The 23,243-nt window shown below is 40.6% G+C and overlaps 1 protein-coding gene across 4 annotated transcripts in view; it reads left to right on the forward strand.

The window, feature by feature from the left end:
• galnt14 (UDP-N-acetyl-alpha-D-galactosamine:polypeptide N-acetylgalactosaminyltransferase 14 (GalNAc-T14)) overlaps positions 1-23,243 on the forward strand; it is a 332,011-nt gene that overhangs the window by 293,956 nt on the left and 14,812 nt on the right. For all 4 annotated transcript variants that reach the window (XM_041805581.1, XM_041805579.1, XM_041805580.1 and 1 more), the window contains one exon: positions 12,855-12,974. In XM_041805581.1, the coding sequence (XP_041661515.1) occupies positions 12,855-12,974 (120 nt within the window). The remainder of the gene's footprint in view (positions 1-12,854; positions 12,975-23,243) is intronic.

The raw sequence follows: 23,243 nt of genomic DNA on the forward strand, positions 1-23,243 counted from the left end.
AAACATAAAACCTAATGCACCTAATGCATTCAGTGTTTACACCAAAGACAGATCACTGCAGGTTTCAGGGGTCTTGCATCTACATTCCTACATTATTTTCTGTTCTGTTATTTAAAAAGACCTTCAGTTTTATTACCTCCTCCAATTATTTTCATTCTAAATGACTGGAAACTATTATCCTCACATGCTCAGTAAAGTAATAGTCCACTGTTGGTAATAGAAGCCTGAATGTGTTCGTGTCTGCAGTCTTTCTTCTCTGAGCTGTAATTAATACCCGTAGGATTCTCATTATTCTGTTATGAGTGAATGTGAAGGCTGTGATCGCTATAACAAGCCGCCGTGCAGAGAGCAAACATGTCAGCAGCTGAAAGGCCTGCAGGCTGAAGAGGCCGGCCTCTGACTGAAGGGCTGCTGGTTCACATCCCTGAACCTCTGAGATCTAAATGTATTTGATACTCTTCCCACAGTAGTGGCCCTAAAGGCAGCCTCTAATCCCTGTTTGTTCATGTTCAGAGATCTGGTTTGAACTCAGCTGCTCCCAGGTGGGAATGTTTTTAACATAAAGAATTAATTCCATTCTCTCTTCTGTCACTTTCTCCCTGGAAGATTGAAAAAAGAATATGTTTCTCCCTGTGGTGTTTGCAAATTTCCATTGCTAATTTAATTAAAAGAAGTAATTTACATTAAAGGGAAATTATTTTTTCTTCACACCCTAGTGTATTCTGCTTTTGGCCAGCACCCCCTCAGGGAACCCTGGGAGATTTTTATGAGCTGGTTTGACAGGGTCACTGAAAGACTACTGGATGAAATGACTGGTTAGTGATGCTTTAACGGCCCGTCACTGAACCAAGCAAAGTTCTGGAGTTAAAAAATGAACCCAGTGTCAAAGAGCATAGTCTGTTTGAGTTGGCCTCAAAAATCAGGAAAACCCTATTATGTCCCATATTAAGATTTTCATTTTTGTAGTTGGAATGTGGTTACAGACTGGTTTATAGAAACAGTACAGGGGTTGATTTTTTTAACCACCTTGTTTTGATTATATGAAGGCTTGGAGTTGTGGATAAAATTTAAATTAAGACGAGTGTCGTTGGTTTAGGGGTAGATGTATTATTGCTGTTTACTGGGAGGCTCAAAGCTCATCTCAACCTTATCTTTTCATCATTTCTATATGATTGGCATCATCGGTTAGGGTGCACCATAAACGTAAGTATTTTTCATCATGTGATATGAACCTTTAGAAGAAATACAACACGGAAGCTTTAAGAACAGTTTTGATGAAGTTGATGAAGTTCTGACAGAGTTGATGAAGATCTGACAGAGCTGATGAAGACTTGACATTGATGAAGATCTGACAGAGTTGATGAAGATCTGATGGAGTTGATGAAGATCTAATGGAGTTGATGAAGATCTGACAGAGTTGATGAAGATCTGACAGACTTGATGAAGATTTGACATTGATGAAGATCTGACATTGATGAAGATCTAATGGAGTTGACCGACATCTAAAGGAGCTGATGAAGATCTGACAGAGTTGATGAAGATCTGATGGAGTTGATGAAGATCTGATGGAGTTGATGAAGATCTAATGGAGTTGATGAAGTTCTGACAGAGTTGATGAAGATCTGACAGAGTTGATTAAGATTTGACATTGATGAAGATCTAATGGAGTTGACCGACATCTGAAGGAGTTCATGAAGATCTGATGGAGCTGATGAAGATTTGACAGAGTTGATGAAAAACTGACAGAGTTGATGAAGATTTAACATTGATGAAGTTCTGACGGAGTTGATGAAGATCTGATGGAGTTGACCGACATCTGACAGAGTTGATGAAGATCTGATGGAGTTGATGAAGATCTGTTGGAGGTGATGAAGATCTGATGGAGCTGATGAAGATCTGACAGAGTTGATGAAGATCTGACACAGTTGTTGAAGTTCTGACGGAGTTGATGAAGATCTGATGGAGTTGACCGACATCTGACGGAGTTGATGAAAATCTGATGGAGTGATGAAGATCTGATGGAGTTGATGAAGATCTGACAGAGTTGATGAAGATCCGACACAGTTGATGAAGATCTGACAGAGTTGACAGACATCTGACAGAGTTGATGAAGATCTGACGGAGTTGATGAAGATCTGATGGAGTTAAAGAAGATCTGATAGAGTTGATGAAGATCTGACTGAGTTGACGGACATCTGACGGAATTGATGAAGATCTGACTGAGTTGACGGACATCTGAGGGATTTAATGAATTTCTGACAGAATTGATGAAGATCTGACAGAGTTGATGAAGATCTGACAGAGTTGACGGACATCTGACGGAGTTGATGGACAGCTTACAGAGTTGATGAAGATCTGACAGAGCTGACGGACATCTGACGGAATTGATGAAGATCTGACTGAGTTGACGGACATCTGAGGGATTTAATGAATTTCTGACAGAATTGATGAAGATCTGACAGAGTTGATGAAGATCTGACAGAGCTGACGGACATCTGACGGAGTTGATGGACATCTGACGGAGTCGATGAAGATCTGATGGAGTTGATAAACATCTGATATAGTTGAGGAATGTCTGATTGAGGTAGAATTGTCTCCTCAGTTGAACAGGGTTTAGGAACACTGTTCTAGATCAAGTTTACGCCTCCAGTTTGATGCTTTTTCATGTATGAAATAGATGATTTGAATAATTTAGTAAAACTATGAAATCTGAGGTGCAAGTATAAAAACTGAATTTATCACTCACTGTCTTCAAAAAGAATAAATTGATTACATTTTCTACACAAGAGTCTGATAGGAGAACATTTGTAATGATCAGAAACTTAAAGAATTTTCTTTCAGTAGCTCAGTTGCAAAGGGAGGATTTCTTTAAAGCCTGCCTTTTACAGCAACATTCACACAGAGAGACAAATCAATAGAAGAAGCCGAGAGACCAATTTGTAAACCCACAGCAGCAGAAAAAAGGCCAGAGCGCTCGTAACGTCAGTCATCTCGGATTCAAATGTATTCTACTGTTCCATTACTGGGAAGTTTCACATGATTTAATGGAGACGGCTGTGTATAACAGAGCAGAAATATAAGATGAAGGAACAGGAGATTGACGGGCGTGAAATGCAACCCACTGAGCCACAAAAACATCTTTCTGAGCACAATTTGGCCCAAATGTAATGAGCGCACAAGCATGAAGTCGTGTTTGTGTCGTTTCTTGTGTTGGCAGTGGATGTGAGCATAAATACGAGGCAGCTCTGTCAACTTTCTCAGAAAAAATAAAGCTGACATCCACATCTTTGCACACCAAGTCGCAGGTGTCAACATTTTTTTAGCCAAAATGCACTTTGTTTTTAACCTCTGTCTGCCCAGGGAACACTTCTGCTGAGCTTGCAGGCTGCTTCAGCACTGGTCTGCTTCATGGATCACCACTGAGCATGTTCACCTGCAAACCAATAACCAATGTTCAGGAAGAATGAAGGGAGGAAGGGAGGAAGGCTTTACAGGCGACAAAATTCATACAGGAAGAAGTTTGATGACAGGAAATAGACTAAGTTCTTTAAAAGTTGAAATGAACATGCAAGACCAAGTTAGAAAAAAAATATCTAGTAAATTAGAGCTAATGCCTGGAGGTTATTCCCCTCAAGGAGAAGAATGCTTAGAGAGTGAAATCACAGTGGGTCAAGATAAAGGGCAGAGGCTTTTTTTTTTTCAAACTAGTACAAACTCAAATTCCAATAAAGTTGTTATTTTGTGTAAAATGTGCATAAAATCTGAATACAGTAAATTGCAAATCTTCTAAATTTAATGCAAGCAACATGTTTCAAAAAAGTTGGGACACAAGCATGTTTAACTTTTACTTCTAAAAACTCTATCAGTGTCTGGGGACTGAAGACACTAACTGATCAAGCAGTAAAAATGGAATTCTTCCCCATTGTTGCTTGACGTACAACTTAAAGGCGGCATATTATGCAAAAATCACTTTTTCAGGGTTTTTTTAGCCATAATATGTACCCCTGGTCTGTCCACAATCCCCTTAAGTACCTGAAAAATCCATTCCCTCCCTGCTCTCTTTCTCTACCTTTCAAAAAATGTGTGCTGAAACAAGCCGTTCTCAGATTTTCCTCTTGTGATGTCATGAGGGGAGGTAACACCGCCCCAAGGTTCAGTTGGCCCTCCCCACTTGGAAGAAAGTGCCACCCTCCTCTCTCCCTGAGCCATATCCATTCAGCCACATCCATTTCCTGAGTGGGGCAGAGTTGGACAGCTCAGTAACATTAAAAGCCACAGACACAGAAATGGCTCGTTCTGAGCAGGCTGAAACAGAGGTTTTTGTTAATCGGACAAAAATCCAAAACTGGAGTGTTTTTTCAGTAACAAACTTCACAGACATGTATGGGGACCTTTGAGACCCATATAAACTTGTCTTTCAAGGGTGAAATATGTCCCATTTTAGTTGCTCAACAGTGTGGGGTTTTTATTGTTGTACTTTGCATCTATAACCTGCCACACATTTTCAGAGGGAGTCAGGAGTCTAGGCTCTGTGAAGCCATGCTGTCGTAGCTCTTCCAGAATGTGGCTTGGCATTGTTTCATTAAAAAAGCAGGGGTGTCCCTGAAAAAAGCAATAACTGAATGGAAGCATATGTTGCTCCAAAACCTGTCTCTCTTTTCAGTGTTAATGGTGCTCTCACAGATGTGCAGGTGGCCCATATTGTAGGCACTAATACACCCTCATACCATCACAGATGCTGGCTTTTTGTCCTTTTAGTCCTTTCCTGCTTTAATTCAAAAAGCCTATACTACCATTTTTTTCAGTTTTAAACAGCTGAGCTCAAGCACAGAGAGGTGGGTTTTGCCTCAGCACAGCTAAATCATTAGTGTTAATTTTACTCCCATGATGTTAAATTTAACACTTCTTCTTATAGAATTCTCAGCAGCTTAGAGTTAAAATAATACCTCGGAAGTGTGAATATTTCAACAAGTGCTGTCAAAATATTTGATTTATTCTAATTAAAGGCTGAAAATGAGATTAAAAAATGTATGCTGACTAATCTCAATCTGATGCCACAGCACAACCTTGCAAAGCAGTTGGATACACCCGTTTCCGTGTTTCTCACTGGTGAATCCATCTTGCAAAGCTCCCATCTGAACCGTTTGAGCCCGGTTAGAAAGTGACAGGACCAGTCAGTGTCGAGGGGCAGTACTTTCAGGCACGGCAGAGTCGTGGTGCAAGCGAGCAGAAAGAAGAGGCCGGTGCAATAATGGTGGAAGACCTTAGCGTGGATGCTGCTAAAGCACCGGTTTTACTAGAACTTGACGACATTTCTTTGTTAAAAGAAGAACAGAACAGCATTGAGTTGTTTTCTTTTTAAAAATGACAAAAGTCTACAGTCACATTATGCAGTTCTCTATGGAGTTTAGTCCTCGGCAGGGGCACACCTAGGTAGCGACAACGTCATCACGTGTTTGGCTGCTCCGACTGGCCCGTAAAGCTGTGACACACAGAAGGTTCATCCAATCACCCTCTTAGGTTTTTTCAAAGCCTCTGCCCTTTTCCAAACATTGTCTATGGGAGGTTTACCAGATGGATGTGTTGAACACATCCATCTGGTGTGCCAGGGTAATCACACAGCTGTCTTAAATAGCTTTGTAACTTGTTTAAAAATTTTCTTTGCTCTTAATCTTTAAATTTTTCAGTTAAAATCCATAATCTACAAATTAGCACCATCCTAGATTGACTAGTAAATGGACAGTTTGCTAGTAGAAAGTTATGTTGTCATTCAGAATCATGTCCTTTCTGATTGTTTTGTTACTTTTATAATAAAATCCACCAGTAATGCAGTTTTTCTCAAATTATCAATATGTTCAGTTAATTTTGATTAATTAAATACAAACCCATACTTGATTTGATTATTTTTTAATCAACTGATAACAGCACTTTATTTTACACAGTGTCCCAGCTTTTTCTAGAACTGGGATTTACAAAATGTCATCATACATGAATTACGTATGAATTAAGCCATTACAGGAACAGATCATTATCACCATTACATCATAAATCATCCAGCAGTAAAAAACATCCTCTATAAAAATTGTTTAATATTCTCACCTTTACTTACAATGATTCTGTTAACACTGATAAAACCTTATTAAATCAACATAATGACACAGTAAGACATTCTCCTTTCATAAATAACATTAGCATAAGCTGATGATGTTTTAAATGTGTTAATATGACGGCTCCTCTCTCTCCAGCTCAAACAAACTCTTCATTGGTCTGTTAACGAACGTTTGAAGCCTGTGAGGCTCCAGCAGAGAAGATTTATTGAGCTACAGCACCAATTAACCTCCAGTGTCATTCTCCTCTCTGCACTTCAATAAATCAATCACAAGGTGAAATACACCCTGCAGCGTCGACTTATTCAAGACAAAACTCCACACATCACATGGCTGCTAAAAACAGACCCCCCACTGTCCACCTCATCAGCCCAGTCTCACCTCTCATAATTTCATACAGGCCAATGAGCAGTCTAGTTATTCCAGTAACAGGATAGTGACACGTGCTGATATGGTTCATCTAGAATCAAAACAAGTCAAGTCATAATAAATGATCATTATCATCTAAATATAGAAGTGAACAGGTAGTTTAAGAGGCATGTTTGCACCTGTGTGGATTTGGATCATTACAATCTGATCAACCTACAGTAAATAAGCAGTTTTAATGCTGACGTGGCACTGACTGTCTGATTAATAAATTCATCGCAACCTTTATGGTGACAAAAGTGCAAGACTGTAGTCTAATGAAAGTGATACACTAAGTCTCACTCAAACTGCATAACCTGTGTGAAAATATTAACTATTATAATTTTTGTTATATTCATATTTATTATATCATAATATTTATTTTATTATTAGATGGCATCTCAGATGTTCGCCATCAGAGATGTACCATGTACCAACATCATTCTGCTGTTTTTCATGTTTCCAGGTTCCCAACCTGGGGTCCTGGCCCCCTAACAGGTAGGATCACCAAAGATTTAAGGGTGGCACAAGGCTTTTTCTGCACTGCGGTTGTCAAAAATAGATCTGCTTATTAAATTAAATTATTATAAAGTGCTGACTGGATAGTTTGGACAAGGGTCTTTGTTAAGAGCAGTGTGCATGCCTTTTCCTATGGAGGTTATGCAAAAAACCTTTGAATCGATGATAGTTTATCACAATAAGGTTTTTTTTTTTTTTTTTTTTTTTTTTTGGGTCCAGGTGTGGGGCTCAGTCTTTCTTAGACATACGTATGGAGCTCTCCCACTACGACTTTTGGCAGCACTAAGCTCAGCTGTGCTGATTTGCTTTTCCATCACCAGTCTGGCCACGCTGAGCCACGCCAGAATGGTCCTGCTCTGGAGCAGGGCCAAAGTGAGCCAGCCCCACCTCCAAGCGTGCTGCGCTGACTTTAAAGCAGTTTACAGAGTGCCATTTGCAGGGGGGATTTACTCCATCTGATGATGATACCCGGCCCCCATGATACATTTTTAACCCAAAGGGAGATAAGTTTTATCCACTCTGTAACAGTGGTAGTCTAACATCAGCATTCACTGTATGATTTAAACATTTATGACACCAGACCAAAACTCAGGATTTATGTGCTCATACTGCGGTCAGGTAGCTGAGCACGGTTGCTCACACTGACCAGTGAAATCAGGACGGACCAGGTGTAGATCCAGGATTACAACTTTTTCCGCATGTACTAATAGGTTAATAAGTTTGACCCTTTCCCCTTCTTATACACAAATAAATTCTAGACTTTTTAAAAAGATAAAATGCTGGAGCAGTTCGAGACATTTATCACATGACAGAGTCGGTCTTTAATTTATTAACTGGTGAAGCATGCCGTTCTTATTGCTCAATCCAAAAATATAATTCTGTTCATTTCCTGCTCTCTAGAGACCCATAAATCAATCATCAGTAGACTGTTCTTTAACTTCTATGTTGGAAAATTCTCCCTTTTCAATGATAAGCATAATTGTTGTTTATTTATTGATTGCAGAGAGAGAGAAAGAATGTGGTTTGATTTTTGCTTTAAAACGATGTAAAGTCAATCAGTTCAGAGAGATCAAGTGAGACTCAAAACGTTGCATTATCAGCTCTAGACGTGCCCTCAAACGGGTCCCTTGGTTGTGGTGGAAAACCAAATCCCCTGACATGCTGGGCTGCTGTGCCAAGTCAAACCAAGAAGAGCTGAGCTGCTAGGTGTAATAGAAAGGCCCCAGTAAGGGTCCAGGTCAGGTCAGGTATGGGAGCATATGCCGGCTCGGCTCATGGTCCTGTAGTGCTCTGGCCTCCCTCTGAATGGCCATCCACCAGGCCTGCTCCAGGCCCGTGCTCCATCTCTCAGGTATCCTCCCAACTGCCACCTCCATGATGCAGTGCCCCCGCCCCCCCCAGGTCTGGACCAGTCCACCAGGTCCCAGGCACCCACTGTGCAGTAAGCTGGAAAGCGTGCCAAGTGCTCATTAAAGTGAGCTGACCCTGCCCATCCCCGCACTCCAGAGTATATCATCAGTACACACACAGTCTCACCAGTGAAGCCCAAAGATGCACTGAAGGGAAGTTTTCACCAAGGAGTCCAGCCGGCACCTCTGGCCATCAGCCAACATTCAGGCCTCAGGATTGGCATATTTTGACTTGCTCAGATATCGAATCAGTCATTGTTCTATGGGTCAGTTGTTTAGCTATGTGGTTAGAGTTTTGGTGTGGTACATGCAGCACTACTCTCAGTCTCTCTTTCACATGCACACCCTCTTTGATGTGCAAGTACATGTGGAAACAAGTGTCATTTACGCGCTGGAATAGTAATAGTACATTGGATTGTAGCGCCACTGATGTTTGCAGTGGTTATTTCATGAGTGTAACTGGAAGACTTGGTTTATAATTAAAGTTAAATTTAAAACAATAAACTTCTTAAAGGGGAGTCCATTGTACTGCCAAATTACATCACTTTCATCCTGACAGAGGCGGCGTCTCACTGTAGTGGTCTGAGAGTTGTGGTCTTCACGCAGACCTCTCTCTGTATGAGAAGGCTAGAGTTAAACTTTTGATAAGTCAATAAAAACAGCAGCACAATGCCTCCTCTAGTCCAGATTAGAAACTAAATCATTAGCAACTGCTGTAACAGCAGAGATGACCCTGTGCATGGGTGTGTACCATGCCCTAGTGGTTAGCCTCTATGCTAGCCACAGTGTGAGAGACTTATATCAGCAGAAGTCCCACCCACAGCCATACACCCCCAGCAATAAGGTGAATAGTTTGCTTATTATTTGTAATAGTAATTGAAAAAAACGCCTCAGAGTCATGTAACCTCTTAAAGATCACACACACACAAAGTGCTGTGGTGCTGATGTGCATTCATAACAAGTTTGACTTCCATTCACTTCACATACACACTAGTTCAAGCAGCAAACAGTGAGGAGGTCGGAGTTCAGAGAAACACGGCCCTGCTGTATTAATGATCGTGTTGGAGAAAAACGTGTGAGGAAAGAAAATAAGGGCTCAGAGGAGAAACACACAAACACCACACATCCGGTGTAACTAGGTCAGGGTTATTAGAGGAGCCAGCAGGATCTCTGTTAAATGTTACCTGTCCAATGAGTGCCCACGTCTCTGTGTTTAAGGCCCCTCAACACCCTTGGGGGGGCGGACAGTTTAAAGGTCACCACAAAGTGAAGACCATCCACAAACATCCAGATCTAACACAAATTAAAGCACTGTGGTTATTTAGTGCTACATATACGAACTGGCATTAAAAACACATATAAACTGGTAAAATAATGCACACAGTAGAAATGATGTCCATGGAAGGGTTTCATTTCTACCTACTACCTGACCACTCTGACCAATATGGGTGTTTGTATTACATATTAATGTCTTGGTTGTGCTTTTTACCTGAGCCACTTAAAAATACCAACTGGGGCTGCAGTGTTGTTGTTGTTGCTGCAATGTCAGTGTAAGCAACAAACACTTCAAAAAAGTCTGAATTAATCACTAATAATAGGAACATTAGTTTGACCTAAACAAGCTGCATTTTCTCACTCAGCATGTGAACACTACTGTTGAATGGAGGCCTGAGTATAATAACTAGCTATCAGCCACCCTCAGATTTATTGTTTCCAATCAAGCGTACAAATAAAATGCTTTTTAGATTAATTATTGGACTCAGATAAAGACATTAAAAACACAGGTATTGTGTAAAACAGTTGTTCCAAACCTTTTTTTTCTGTCAAGCCTCCCTGTGGAACAATGGTCTGGCTAAATTTTAAGGAGTTGTATCGGGCAGATCCGCTCAGCTGAAAGCTCTAAATGGATGTCGATGTCCTAGTGAGTCTGGACCAAGTAAGAACATTTTTTCAAATTACTGTATGTGAGTCGTTTTTTGGTTGCCTGTACTTTTTTGAGCACGTTATAAAATCAGTACTTGTATTTCTACTTAAGTAAGTTTTAACCGGAGTAACTGTACTTTTACTTGAGTACAATACTCGTACTTTCTCCACCTCTGTTGACAACACAGCAGCACATAGAGAGAGAAAACATCCACATCACATCCCAAAACAGCAGAAACTAGAGAGTTGGTATCTCAGGGTTAAACATTTCAGAGTTGATTGTAAGTCATAAAGTGCATGTGTGTGGACAGAGTTTCCCATCATGCCCCTGGGCAGAGTGTTTATATGTATTCATATGTGTTCAGTTGTGTTTGGATGTTGCCTGCTGAACAGGGATCCCTGCTGAGGTTTTTTTGCTCTTTCCTGGTAGATGTGGTTTTTGTTGTGAGACCCAAGTTATCAACTGAGTTAGAGTTCACACCTGATTTTAGGTGCTTCTAAAAGGCAAATTGTGCATTAGTATGAACAGTGTGCATTAGCACATCTATAAAGTTGACTCTGCTTTAATCTTTCCCACCTTGCGACCAGTTTTCAAAGGTTACTGCAGCTCTGTCATTATGTAAAATATTTTACACTTTCAAAAGTGTAGTTTAACTATATGTAGTGTGGACCGATATAGACACACTGCTTGCAAATTACTATGCAAATTAGATTTTAGTTTCATAAACATTCTTTTTTTTTTTTTTTTCAATGAAACTCGTAACCTTGTAAAGCAGATGGATATGCCCATTTCCTTGTTTTTCACTGGTGAATCCATCTTGTTAAGCTCCCATCTGAACCGTGTGGGCCCGGCTAGAAAGTGACAGGACCAATCAGCGACGAGGGGCAGTACTTTCAGGTGCAGCAGAGTTGAGACGTAAACAAGCAGCAACAAGAGCTGGTGCAGTTATGGAGGAAGAGATTAGTGTGGATGCTACTAAAGCACCAGTTTTATCAGAACCTGTCAACATTTCTTTGTTAAAAGAAGAAAGACCAGCAGTGAGTTGTTTTCTTTTCAAAAATGACAAAAGTCGAGTACTTACATGTCTATAGTCGCCATGTTTTGCATTATTCGTCAGTAGCTGCGCATGTGCAGCTTGATAGCGGCTTCATCACATGTTGTGTTGCTCTGATTGGCCCGTAGAGATGTGACAGACAGAACGTTTCCCCAGTCATACTCTGAGTTTTTTTCAAATCCTCTGCCTTTTCTCAAACGTTTCCTATCGAAGCTTTTCCAGATGGATCTGTGAAACAAATCCATCTGGCATGTCAGGTTATGAAACTTATGGATGGTATTGTATCTCAGGGCTCTTTGGATCACTGAAATCAATCTCAGACACCTGTTATGATTAGTTTGCCAGGTGAGCCCAATTAAAGGAAAAACTACTTAAGAAGGACGTTCCACATTATTAGGCAGGCCATAGGTTTCAGCAATATGGGAAAGCAAAAGGATCTCTCTCCTACTGAAAGCGTCAAATAGTGCAGTGCCTTGGACAAGGTATGAAAATATTAGATATTACACAAAAACTTAAGCATGATCATTGTACTGTGAAGAAATTTGTGGCTGATTCAGAGCACAGCTGGGTTTGTGCAGATAAAGGCATAATGAGGAAGGTTTCTGACAGTCATGTTTTGGGCCAGAATCATGGGGAGAGAGCTGGTAGGCCCCTGTGGGTGTGGAAATGACCTTGGCAAAGTATAAAGAGTTTCTGACGAACCACTTTCTTTCATGGTACAAAAAGAAGAATTGTGCCTGTTATGTGGAAATAAACGGATTGGCACGAGAGGAAAATTCAGAAACTTCACAGAGACAAAGAAGACTGGGTTCTCTCAGAGTTTACTTTGAAGCTTCGGTCAATGACAAATGCACAAGCCAATGACCAAGAATGCACACACTGACAGTCATTTATACACTTGATGCCCGATTCAAGGAGTCACCCCATGTGACCTCTTCAGTTCCATAAAAGTACATTCCTTGACCACTATTTCTGGTAGGGTGCCAACTAAGCCAACTTAACCTTGTTACATCATTCTATTATAGAACACAATATTTTCACACTAACAGTGCCTTCCATAGCAAAATGATCTTCATGCATGACAATGCACCATCTCGTGCTGCAAAGAATACCTCTGTCATTGGCTGCTATGGGTAACCCCTCGCCTAGCAGACAACTTTATGGTGTTTTAAATGAGACTTTATCTTTTATTAAAGATGTAAGATACTGTATGAAATGGTTAAATACACTGTAGTGACAGGAACTAAATGTCACTCCGCTTCATTTCTCTCTTCCTCCTGAATGACTTTATGTCCGTGATGGCTTATCAAAAACTGACCAGAGATAAAGCAGCACTCTTAAATGTCATTTTTTTCCCAAACACCCACTGGACAAACAATATTTTAAACACTGAAAAGATAAAAACGTCCTGAACTTTTCTCTCTTTTTCCCTCCAGGAGTGGGTGTACACGCACGGACAGCAGATCCGACAGCAGCAGCACTGCCTGTCTCTGTCCACAACCTTCCCTGCCTCCCAGGTCCTGCTGCTGCCCTGCAACATGGCCGACGGCAAGCAGGTCTGCGTGCACACACAAAGACACGCACTCTCACACACACACACACACACATGTCAGGTGGTGTGTATCTGCAGGCGAGGCGCTGCTCTACATCATGTGGCTGATAAATTAATCTAAATGTTAATTAATCTTAAGCTGAATTTGTCCAAAGATAATCATTACACACAAACACACACGCTGCAGGGGAAGCAGATGCTCCACACTGTTTTGGACAGGCTGCTTGAAAAACTCTTAACACACATCCACACACCGACACGCACACACTTGTCATTACCTGACCACTGGGCACCTTGACGGCGTCCCAGAAGCCCCTGCAGCAGAGAACAACCTGACAACCAATAAATCACCCGAAAGAGAGAGAGGGAGAGAGAACAGGTGGAAAAAGAGAAGCAGGAAAGAAAAGAGGGAAAATGGAGGGTGTGGGGAGTGAGGAAAAGAAAATGAAGGATTGAAGGAGATGGAGAGAAAGAAAAGGGAAGATAGGAGAGAACAGAGAAGATAGGAGGGGAAGGAAAGGGAAAATACTGTACAAAGGAGGTGAGAGAAATGTTCCTGTCATTCTTTCTTTCTTTCTACCTTTTATTCTATCCTCTTCCTTTCTTATTTTTTCAAACCTCTGAAAGCTTGGTTTAAAATTTTATAATGGTGGTATCAAAATTTGATGTGTCATTTAGTATAACAAAAAATGAGACTGAAGATCTTGTTAAAAAAAAAAAACGTCTTATTTTGGTTGTTCAGAGCAGCAGATTTTAACTGGCCCAACACCTCCCTGAAAAATTGCGACTCCAGGGTGTCTGCAGGGTCTTAAAAAGTATTAAAGTTGATAAATCAGGGATGAGGATGGCCTCATGCTAGGTTGTGACCCATTTACACGGGCAGCCTGTTTAAGTCTGGCCTGTGGCTCTCTCACAGCATGTAAATCCCTACTCTCTCATTCCTGTTTCTGGCTCTAGCCACTGTCCTGTCTCTCTAATGAAGGCAAAAAGGCATAAAAATAGATCTTAAAGACAAATCAATTAAAGAGGGGGTATTATACTTTTCTGATTTTTAAAACATAAATATAAAGTCACAATTTTGGGTGTCCATACTCCACGCATGCAAATTTTCAAACCGCAAGATAAACGTATGTGGCAGTAATCTTGGAATTCGCGTGTAAACTGATGAAAACGGTTCGTTGAAAATCTCTGAGATTCTCCCAAGACGAGATTTCGATGGAGCAAACTGATGAGGTCATCGCAATAGGATCTCCTGACTGGTTCGTAGTTCGTCCGTGCTGCCGGCAAAGCAAAACAGACCGCCCCCGCAAGGCCTTTTAGCCATTTAGCCATTTAGCAACACAGTAATTAAACACTTACCAAACAGATACGTCCTGCTCTATCCTTCGCTGCTGCTGGTTTTCTTCCACCCTCTCTCAAAACTATCAGGGTCAGACTCTGGGTCTAACACGTACGGACGCATATCAAAATTCGCCATATTTTACTCAGTCGGACCGGTCCATTCAAATTTTTCAACTACTAGCATAACAACATTAGCCACATTGGAGGGGGCAGGCACAAAACATTGAGTCCTGCCGCCGGCCAGCTTCTGGGAAAACTTGGCTAATCGGAGGAAAGCAGGTCCGTGGAGCGGGGGGTGTTAAAGAGACAGCAGCAAAAACGAAGCGTTTCAGACGGAGGGACCTCAGTGTGAGAAACACGAGGAGTTTTGTTAGCTGTAAACCATGTAATGCTACTACGTGGGTCTCAGAGAGATGGTGTAAAGCCTTGAAAAAAGGCATAATACCCCCACTTTAAGGTCTTGAATTTTGTAGCTGATTTATTTTTTGTTTGTCAAAAGAAATTGTTGGCTAGATTTTCTGATTTTGAATTTTCATTTAGCCCAGTGAGATTCTAAAGGAACTTCTCCAGAACTGACGCCAGTCTACAAGCTTGCTGGTTTGGCCCCTTGAACTTTTAGTGCATCCTTTAAGCTGTGCTATGTCCGTTAGTCAAGTGACCCAGTGATGCACGAAAATGACGGATAAATGATCTTTTTTTGAGAGGTGGTCAGAGGAGAAGGTGTTGGAGTTGAAGCTGGGGCTGATACTTAATGAAGCTCAGCATTAGTTCATGTAGGACACGATAGTCATACGCCCAGCCAGCTTATTCTAATTATTGTCTCACAGCTCCCACAGCCAATCACAGCCCTTTCTCTCAACACAGCAGCATATTTAGATACAGCGTACTTCTCACTATTCCATGCTTGCGTTAATGCTGATTCACTACACTACACTACAACACTACACTAGAGGGTTCCTGACTGAATTAAGATTTTATAGGATTAAAATAAAAGAAAATCAGCTTTACAGTGAAACTTTTTTCCGTTTGTAATACTAGCCCAGAGTCTGGTAGTGTCAGTACTGCTGGCATCCCAGAGAAAGTATTATTTGCTTACTACAATAACAAATACTATCAGCATTTCCTTGATTATGTTGTCACACTTTTCTTTCAGTTTGCACAAAATTGCATATAACTGATGACATATTTAGGATGTAATTGGGTCTTAAAAACATTGAGTTGTTCCTTAAAAAGGTCTTAAAAAGTATTAAATCTGATGTCAGATTTTCTGTATATACGTACCTTCAACCAAAGACATGGCTGGCCAAGGGCAAAGGATTAAAAAACATACCAACAATGATCAAAGCAAGTACCAGTCAAGGATGGAGGTATAGGATGGTCTGCAGTTATGCAATCCTGCAGCAACTACATAGAAACAGTTACTACCAATGTTGTAAACTAATTACATGTCCTCAAACTGCTGTCATTGAGTAGTTTCTTTAGGGGGTACTTGTACTTTTTGAGTGCATTTTAAAATCAGTACTTTTTTCTTAAGTTAGTTTTAACTAGAGTAACTGTATTTTTACTTGAGTTCTGTACTCTTTTTCTTTTTCCACCTCTGTTGACTAAACAGTAGTCAGAATGAGAGAATAAATATACATCACATCCCAAAACAGCAGAAACTGTAGTGTTGATATTTCAGGGTTAAACATTTCAGGGTTGATGTTAACTCCCAAAGTGAAATTTTAACTCCATTCTGAGGGAAATAGTTTTCACAGTGTTGATACAACAGTGCTCACATCTGGGAGGATATTGCGGGGGGAGTTTCCCATCATGATGTTAGACTCACTTGCACCACTGAGTTAGAGCTCCCCCCGTGACTTTAGGTGCTCCTTAAGGTTGCATAGTGCATATTCTTTGTCAGTAAGAATTGTCTTGCTATAAAGTTGACTCTCTGCTTGGTTCACGATAACGTAGACCTGACTCACCACGGATTTAACAGTTACTGCAGCTCTGTCTTGTTATAACATTTGGCGTATGGCCTACTCTCCTGCCTGTCTCTCCTCCCCTCAAAGGCATAAAAAAGCCCCAAAATATCTTCAGAGGTGTAGTTTGACAATATGTAGCTTAGACCAATGTAGACACTTTCAGAATGTTAAATTTAACTCTAAAATTTAACTGAGTTTAACTAAAAATGTTGCTGAATATTTTGCTTTGTTATAGAGTTGTGACTTTACCTGAACTCCTTGGCTGCTACTTTATCTTAAATAAAATGCTTTTAACTTTAACTTGAGTAGGCTTTTAGGTCGTTACTTATACTTTAACCCAGAGTAACTGTACTTTTACTTGTTAGCAGTGTACTTTTTCCACCTCTGGTTCCTACTGAATTAGAGCGTAGAGCATGATAACCAGAATGACTGTTAGTCAGCTCATTACTGAAACTAATAAACTAATTGCTCTGGGAAAGATGGATATTTAAGACGTATAGAAAGATAGACAGTTGATTGTGACTGCATAGTAAAAACACAACGAATTATCGTTTAGCAGTCTCCTCTGTAGCAGCAAACACAGTCATCCAAGTGGTGGTTAGAAATCTGCAACCCCACGACATCCATCCCGGTGACAAGGGAGCGGGCACCCACGGTGAAGATGCTCAGTATGGCAGGTTTGTGGGGGTGATGTTGAACAGACATAGTTCAGGGTGCGAGGGGTCTATCAGAATCCTGGAGGCCCACTTGTGGAAATGACTCTGGTGGATGTCTTTATGAAGAGGGAGGGGAGAGCCAACAACCCCCCTCTAGTCTTACCAAAGTCGGGTGTCCAGTCTGTTCTGTATAGAGTGCAGCCTAGTAGCTCCACGGCTAGGTCTGGAATGCTATCAGACACAGCCATCCAAGCGGTGGTTAGGAATCTGCAGCCTTATGTCGTCCATCTTGTTGTCGAGGGAGCAGGCATTTGCGAGATACTTGGTGCAGCAGGTTTGTGTGGGGGCGCTTTTAGCCTAGCCTGCAGCCCAGGTCATTTGCCCCGCTTCCACCTTCTTGCACAACACCATCTCTGCCTCCACCCCACTGGGCTGTAAGTGTCGTTCTGCTATCACGTCCTGCTTTCAGTCTCCGAATAGTCTTCATCAGGAAAGATGCACACTCTGCAGGCACATGTACAGACAAAAATAAAAAATCCATCTTAAAAATGTTTCAATTAAAACTGTCAAAAGATGACAGCTTTTATTGTAATTAAACTCATGCTTTATGTAGTCAGTCTTTTACATCCTTCAGCCAATAGCATCCTTCCTATCATATTTTAAGATTCAAATATTCTGGATTCAAAACTGTTTTTGTTTTGTTTTAGATTTCTCTAAAACTAAAGATAACTCACGTTCTGTTTGGATACAGCCCTGCTTTGAGATTTTAGATTATAACATGAATTTAACCACAGGAAAAGGAACTTGTTATGGATTGAAAAGGAAATAAGGGGAGTGTTTGATAAGGTGGGGTGGAGATGACTTTTGACTTGTCTGTGAGTTTTTACATTGAAATGAGACATATAGAAACAGTGGTGGACCTATTTTACATCACTGTGGCCTCAGGGAGACGCTGACATGGCTTCACCAAAATGTGCTGAAAGGGACAACAATGCATGAGATTGATAAGAACTCATGCACTAATTGTGGACCTTGATTAATCACAATAAATCTATTAATACTGTCAGCCTTACTCATCCTCCTTTCCCCCTTGCCCTTCTTTCCTTTCTGAACTTCCTGTCCTTTTTCCTTAACTGTTTTTCCTAGAGAAGCTTATTTGCCTCAGTAAAATCTCCTCTCTTCTTTCCAAATATCTTATTTCTTCTTCTTATTCCTGCCTTTCCTTCTCATGTTTATTTCAGCAGTATATTTTTCCTTTCGGTCTTCACCGTCACACCGTGGTGGTACGTCGTCATGCGTCACACATCCTGGGACAGGATACACACTGTACTTATTTTCTAGCATTGATGCTGGATGATTCTCCAGAAATAAAACCTTTTCTTCCCTCTCCTGATCTCTCTGCATTGATTGGCATGTCTTCTCTACCTCGGCTCGTCTTGTCTTTTGTGTTGATCGCACAAATTCTGTTTCTGCCACAGGGGAACTTATTCTCCAGGATAAAAATATCCAGACTTGTCAAAGCCACAGAGCACAGAGCAGAGAGGACTGGCTCCTCTGTAACACAATAACACACAAATTCACTGTTTTTGTTGTGTTAGGCTTCTTTTTTTGCTCTGAGGTTCCTCTAAGACTCTGCTGTGTTTTCACTAACAGTTAAGGATTATAATGAAGCTTTCACACCATGGTGAAGAATGGAGGAAAACTTTTAAGGAAGCCAAACCCTGAATTGTTTTTAGATTTAACAAAGGCCTTTGATACCGTTGGCCAGTCTGTCCTACTACAGAAGTTGACTGATATCCAGTCTTTCCAGTCTTTCCCAGAGGCATTAAATTGAAAATGACTTGAGTCATAGTAAGCAATGTGTTAAAATGCCTTCACGTTTTGTAAATTTTCAAAATGGTGTCCTACAAGGGTCTATATTGGACCCAGTTTTTTTATAATTTATATAAATAAACTAGTGCTGTCAAACGATTAAAATTTTTAATCAGATTAATCACAGGGTTGCTGTGGATTAATTTCAATTAATCATGATTAAATATAATTCATTTTTAATCTATATTAATCGAATTTCATTTTGCAAGCTTGGCGACGCTTTAGCCAAAGTGCTAGCAGAATCCTTAACAAACGTATGCTTCGCACTAATGTGGTATTTTAAGCTGGAAGTGCTTCGGTGAAAAGAAAACTCCTTCCTGCAGATTGTGCAGAATACTTTATGTCGGTCGACTGTTCCGTCTTGTGTTTTTTTTGTACTCAAATTTCCCATCGAGAGGGCCAACATGCTGTTTAGCGTCTTCCATATCGAGTTGGTTGGTCACTACTGGATCAATGGCATATTTGCGCATGCGCAGCGGCATGCTCGACGGTAACCCTACTTGGACAAACTGCCCGAAATACATTGCCAGAGATGTTTCAGGGATTTTGAGTCAATCTGTGCTGTAGATGGGTTAATTGCCTTAAAATCTTTAATCAGATTAATCATGATGATGGATTAATCCACATTAATGCGTCAATTTTGACAGTCCTAAAATAAACCTATCAAACAAGCAAGGAAATTAGTGTTTGATATATTATTTCGTTGTTGTAACAATGCCTCTTGGCAATATATCTTATACCACTAGAAAGCCTGTTTATTTCCCCTTTAAATGGTACCAAATTTGTAAGGAACATCCGTTTGTGGGATGAGCAGCAGAGCTGAGTATGTGGGTTGCTACCATTAAAAATGTTCCAGATCTTCTCTGCTAAAACCAAACAGCTTATTCTGCCATTTTCTCCTTTTTTGGTGTTGTTTGGTGGATTGGATGATTGAATTCTGAAGAAAAAAGACATTGGCAATTTAACAATTTATTCATTTAACAAACAGGAGCCTCCACAGCGTGTGGAAGAACCATACACAGCCACAACAGCCTGGCTCCTCCTCCTCATGCTTGTCCCCAGCCTGGTCACACACTGCTGTGGGATGGCATCCCATTCTTCAACCAGCTTTTGTCACAAGTCAGCTAGTGTGGTTGTGATGGTCACTCTGTTATGAACAACATGTCTAAGCTGATCCCACAGGTGTTCAGTAGGGTTGAGGTCAGGACTGCTGGCAGGCTAGTCCAGCCTCTCCATTCCCAAATTCTGGAGGTAGTCTCTGATAAACCCCGCTCTGTGAGGATAGAGTTCGGTCCCAGACTGTGGAGATATGGGTTTGCCACTGGTTGCAGAATCTCATCTCAATATCTCTCTGCATTAAGACTGCCTCCATGATGACACGCTTCATTATTCCAGTGAGGGAGATGCCGCTCCACACCATCACACTGCCTCCATTAAAAGATGTTACTCTATCAGTGCAGCATAGTGTCTTCTACACACTTTGACCCTATGATTCAACTGCCATTGGCAGAACCTGGACTCTTCACTGCAGGTAACGCCTCTCCACATGTTCAGGTTCCAGTGTACATGTTGACACCAGTACAAACTGGCCTGACGGTGAAGGGCAGCGGTGGCAGGCCTTCTGGCAGCCCTATGAGCCAATCGGGCACCTAATTGTCAACACCTGAAGCTAAAAACAAGGTCAGTAGCAACAGCATATAGGCTGTTTGACATTGGCAGAGAGGATTTAACAAATTTTTCATGGGCACAACCTTCATATTCAGCTCTGCTGCTCTTCCCATAGATACATGCTACTTACAAATATGGCACCATTTAAACAGGAAACAGGCTTTTCAGAGTCAAAGATTTACTGCCAAGAAGCATTGTTACAACACAGATATTATCTACTAAACACTAATTTTCTTACTTTTTGTGCTAAGTTTATATATTAAGGTCAAAGATGTCCACAGCCCAAGGACGGACTGGTCAAGTTTTAGAGGTCAGAGGTCATTGGGCCTCATGGTCATCCCTTCCTTGTAAGATCTCTGTGAATCACACTCATACAGTAACTACCACAGTCCTACCACATAACCATCAGGTGTCAGGTCTTGATTACTCCTAGACTTTTTCCTCTTTGTCCTATCTTTCCAGGCTTTGCTCATTCCTTTTTCTTTTTTTCATCCTTGCCCCATTCTCTTGATCTATTTCCATCCCCTTATCTCACTTTCTGTATCATCCTTTGTGTTCATTTCCATCTCTTTTATCTTCTTCTTTTTCCGTCTTCACTTCATTTTTCACACTCGTCACCGATGACTCATAGATTAAATAAAACATGATAACAAACCTGCAAAAACAGAGTGAATCATACGGCTGCACAGAAAAGTGTAAAAATGTTTTTTATGCCATGCAGATTTGATTAACATCAGTGGAAAGGAGTAGAAATGAATTAAGGTGCACACACATCAGCACATTTTTCCACGCCGACTTAACAGCTGGTGAGGTGTAATGAGGTAATCTACAGCTACCTCTCTCCTCCTTTTCTCTGCCCTCCTCCTCCCTCTTTTTTCACTTCCCACTGTCTCCCTTTCTTCTCTAATCATCTTCCTTCCTCACTTCCTCTTCTCCTGCTGCTTTTCGTTCTTGCATTGACTCCCCCTATTTCCATCTCTTTCCTCTTTCCTTTCTCACTCTTCTTTTTTGTCAGTCTCCACTGCTTTCTTTTTACCTTTCTCTCTTCCCTATTCTCTTAGTTCTTCCTCACTTAGTCTTCGCCCCCCTTTTAGTCCTCTCTGAAAAAAGAAAACGAGTAAATAAAAAATATAATAATCATGGTTAGTTAAAGCCCATAATAAGTGTATTAAATCTTTTTTATCAAAACTAATTGCATGCTTTATTGTCTCTTTCAGCACACTTTGCATCTTCCTGCAGCCTTGCTGATGTAAAATAAGTTAACCACTGCTCTTTAATGTCTCATTTCAGTTAAAAAAAACTCACAGACAGCTCAGTGGGAAAGTCAAAAGTCAACATTTACCTTTTTTACCATTCCCTTTCTTCCTGTTCAATCCATAACAAGTTCCTTTTACTGGGATCATGTTCATGTCATAATCTTTGATCTACCTTTAAAGCAGGTCTGTATCCCAACAGGAAGTCAATTCTAACAAGTTTCCAGTCCTGGGCATCTCTTTAGTTTGGGTTTTTTCACTCTTGCTAATTCACCCAGAGACTGCCAGCAGTTTTCAGGCCACTGGGACATCCACAGCACGACCAGGGGCTTGTGGCCACTCTACTGACCGAACGGTACCCTAGTCTGTACACACTTGTCACATCTGCCTCTTACTTTTCCCCCTAAAGGTGTGGACCAGTAATACAGTGTATATAAAAAGTATTCACCTCCTTGGATGTTTTAACCTGAATTTATAAATCAGTCATAGTCAATATAATTTGGCTTTTTATGACAACAACAAAAAAAAAAAAAAATACAAAAACCCTCTTTATTTTCAAAGTGAAAACAGATTTCTACAAAGTTTACTGCATAAATATTCACCCCCTTTAAAGTGACCGACCTAATTCAACAGAGGTCCAGAAAACTGGTGCTAGTAGTCTCACTATTAGTGAAATAGGATCACTTGAGTGCAGTGAATGCATCTCAAGTGATTGTAGTATCAAGACACCTGTGTGTGGAAGGTCGAGTCACTGGTTAATCAGTATCCCTGGCTACCATTACACCATGAAGGCAAAAGAACCCTTTAAGCAACTCAGAGAAAAGGTTATTGAAGTTAGAGTTCAATTGCATCCATCATAAAGAAATGGAAGGAATATGGCACATGTGTAAGTCTGCCTAGATCAGACCGTCCTCACAAACTGAGTACAAAATTATCCAAATGATATATTTCTCTGATTTTCTAAATATTAATGCAAATGACAGTCAGTATGATTTTCAAATAGTCAACTGTTAGAGCATAATTCAGATTTTATCAAACAAACCTCCCAATGAAAACTATTTCTTTTTTTTTTTTTAATAAAAAAATCTCAAAATGCACTGTTCCACATGATTATGCCAAAACATTTTATAGCTTGTAAAGAACTAAAAATGGTCATTCATCAAATTTGCAGCATTAGGAGGTCATATTTACTGAAATCAAAAGCTATTACAATCAAAAACCTCTTAACAGGCCAAGGTAACATGTTAACATAGGAGCCCTTCTTTGATATCACCTTCACAATTCTTGCATCCATTAAACTTGTGAGTTTTTGGAGAGTTTCTGCTTGAATTTCTTTGCAGGATGTCAGAATATCCTCCCAGAGCTGCAGTTTTGATGTGAACTGCCTCCCACCCTCATAGATCTTTAGTTTGAGGATGCTCTATAGGTTCTCAACGGAAGGCATGGTTCGTCTTTTTGTACCATGGAAGAAAGTGGTCAGTCAGAAACTCTATATACATTGCCGAGGCCATTTTTA

This window comes from Cheilinus undulatus, linkage group 14 (genome assembly GCF_018320785.1).
Source record: "Cheilinus undulatus linkage group 14, ASM1832078v1, whole genome shotgun sequence".
Taxonomy (NCBI): Eukaryota; Metazoa; Chordata; class Actinopteri; order Labriformes; family Labridae; genus Cheilinus; species Cheilinus undulatus.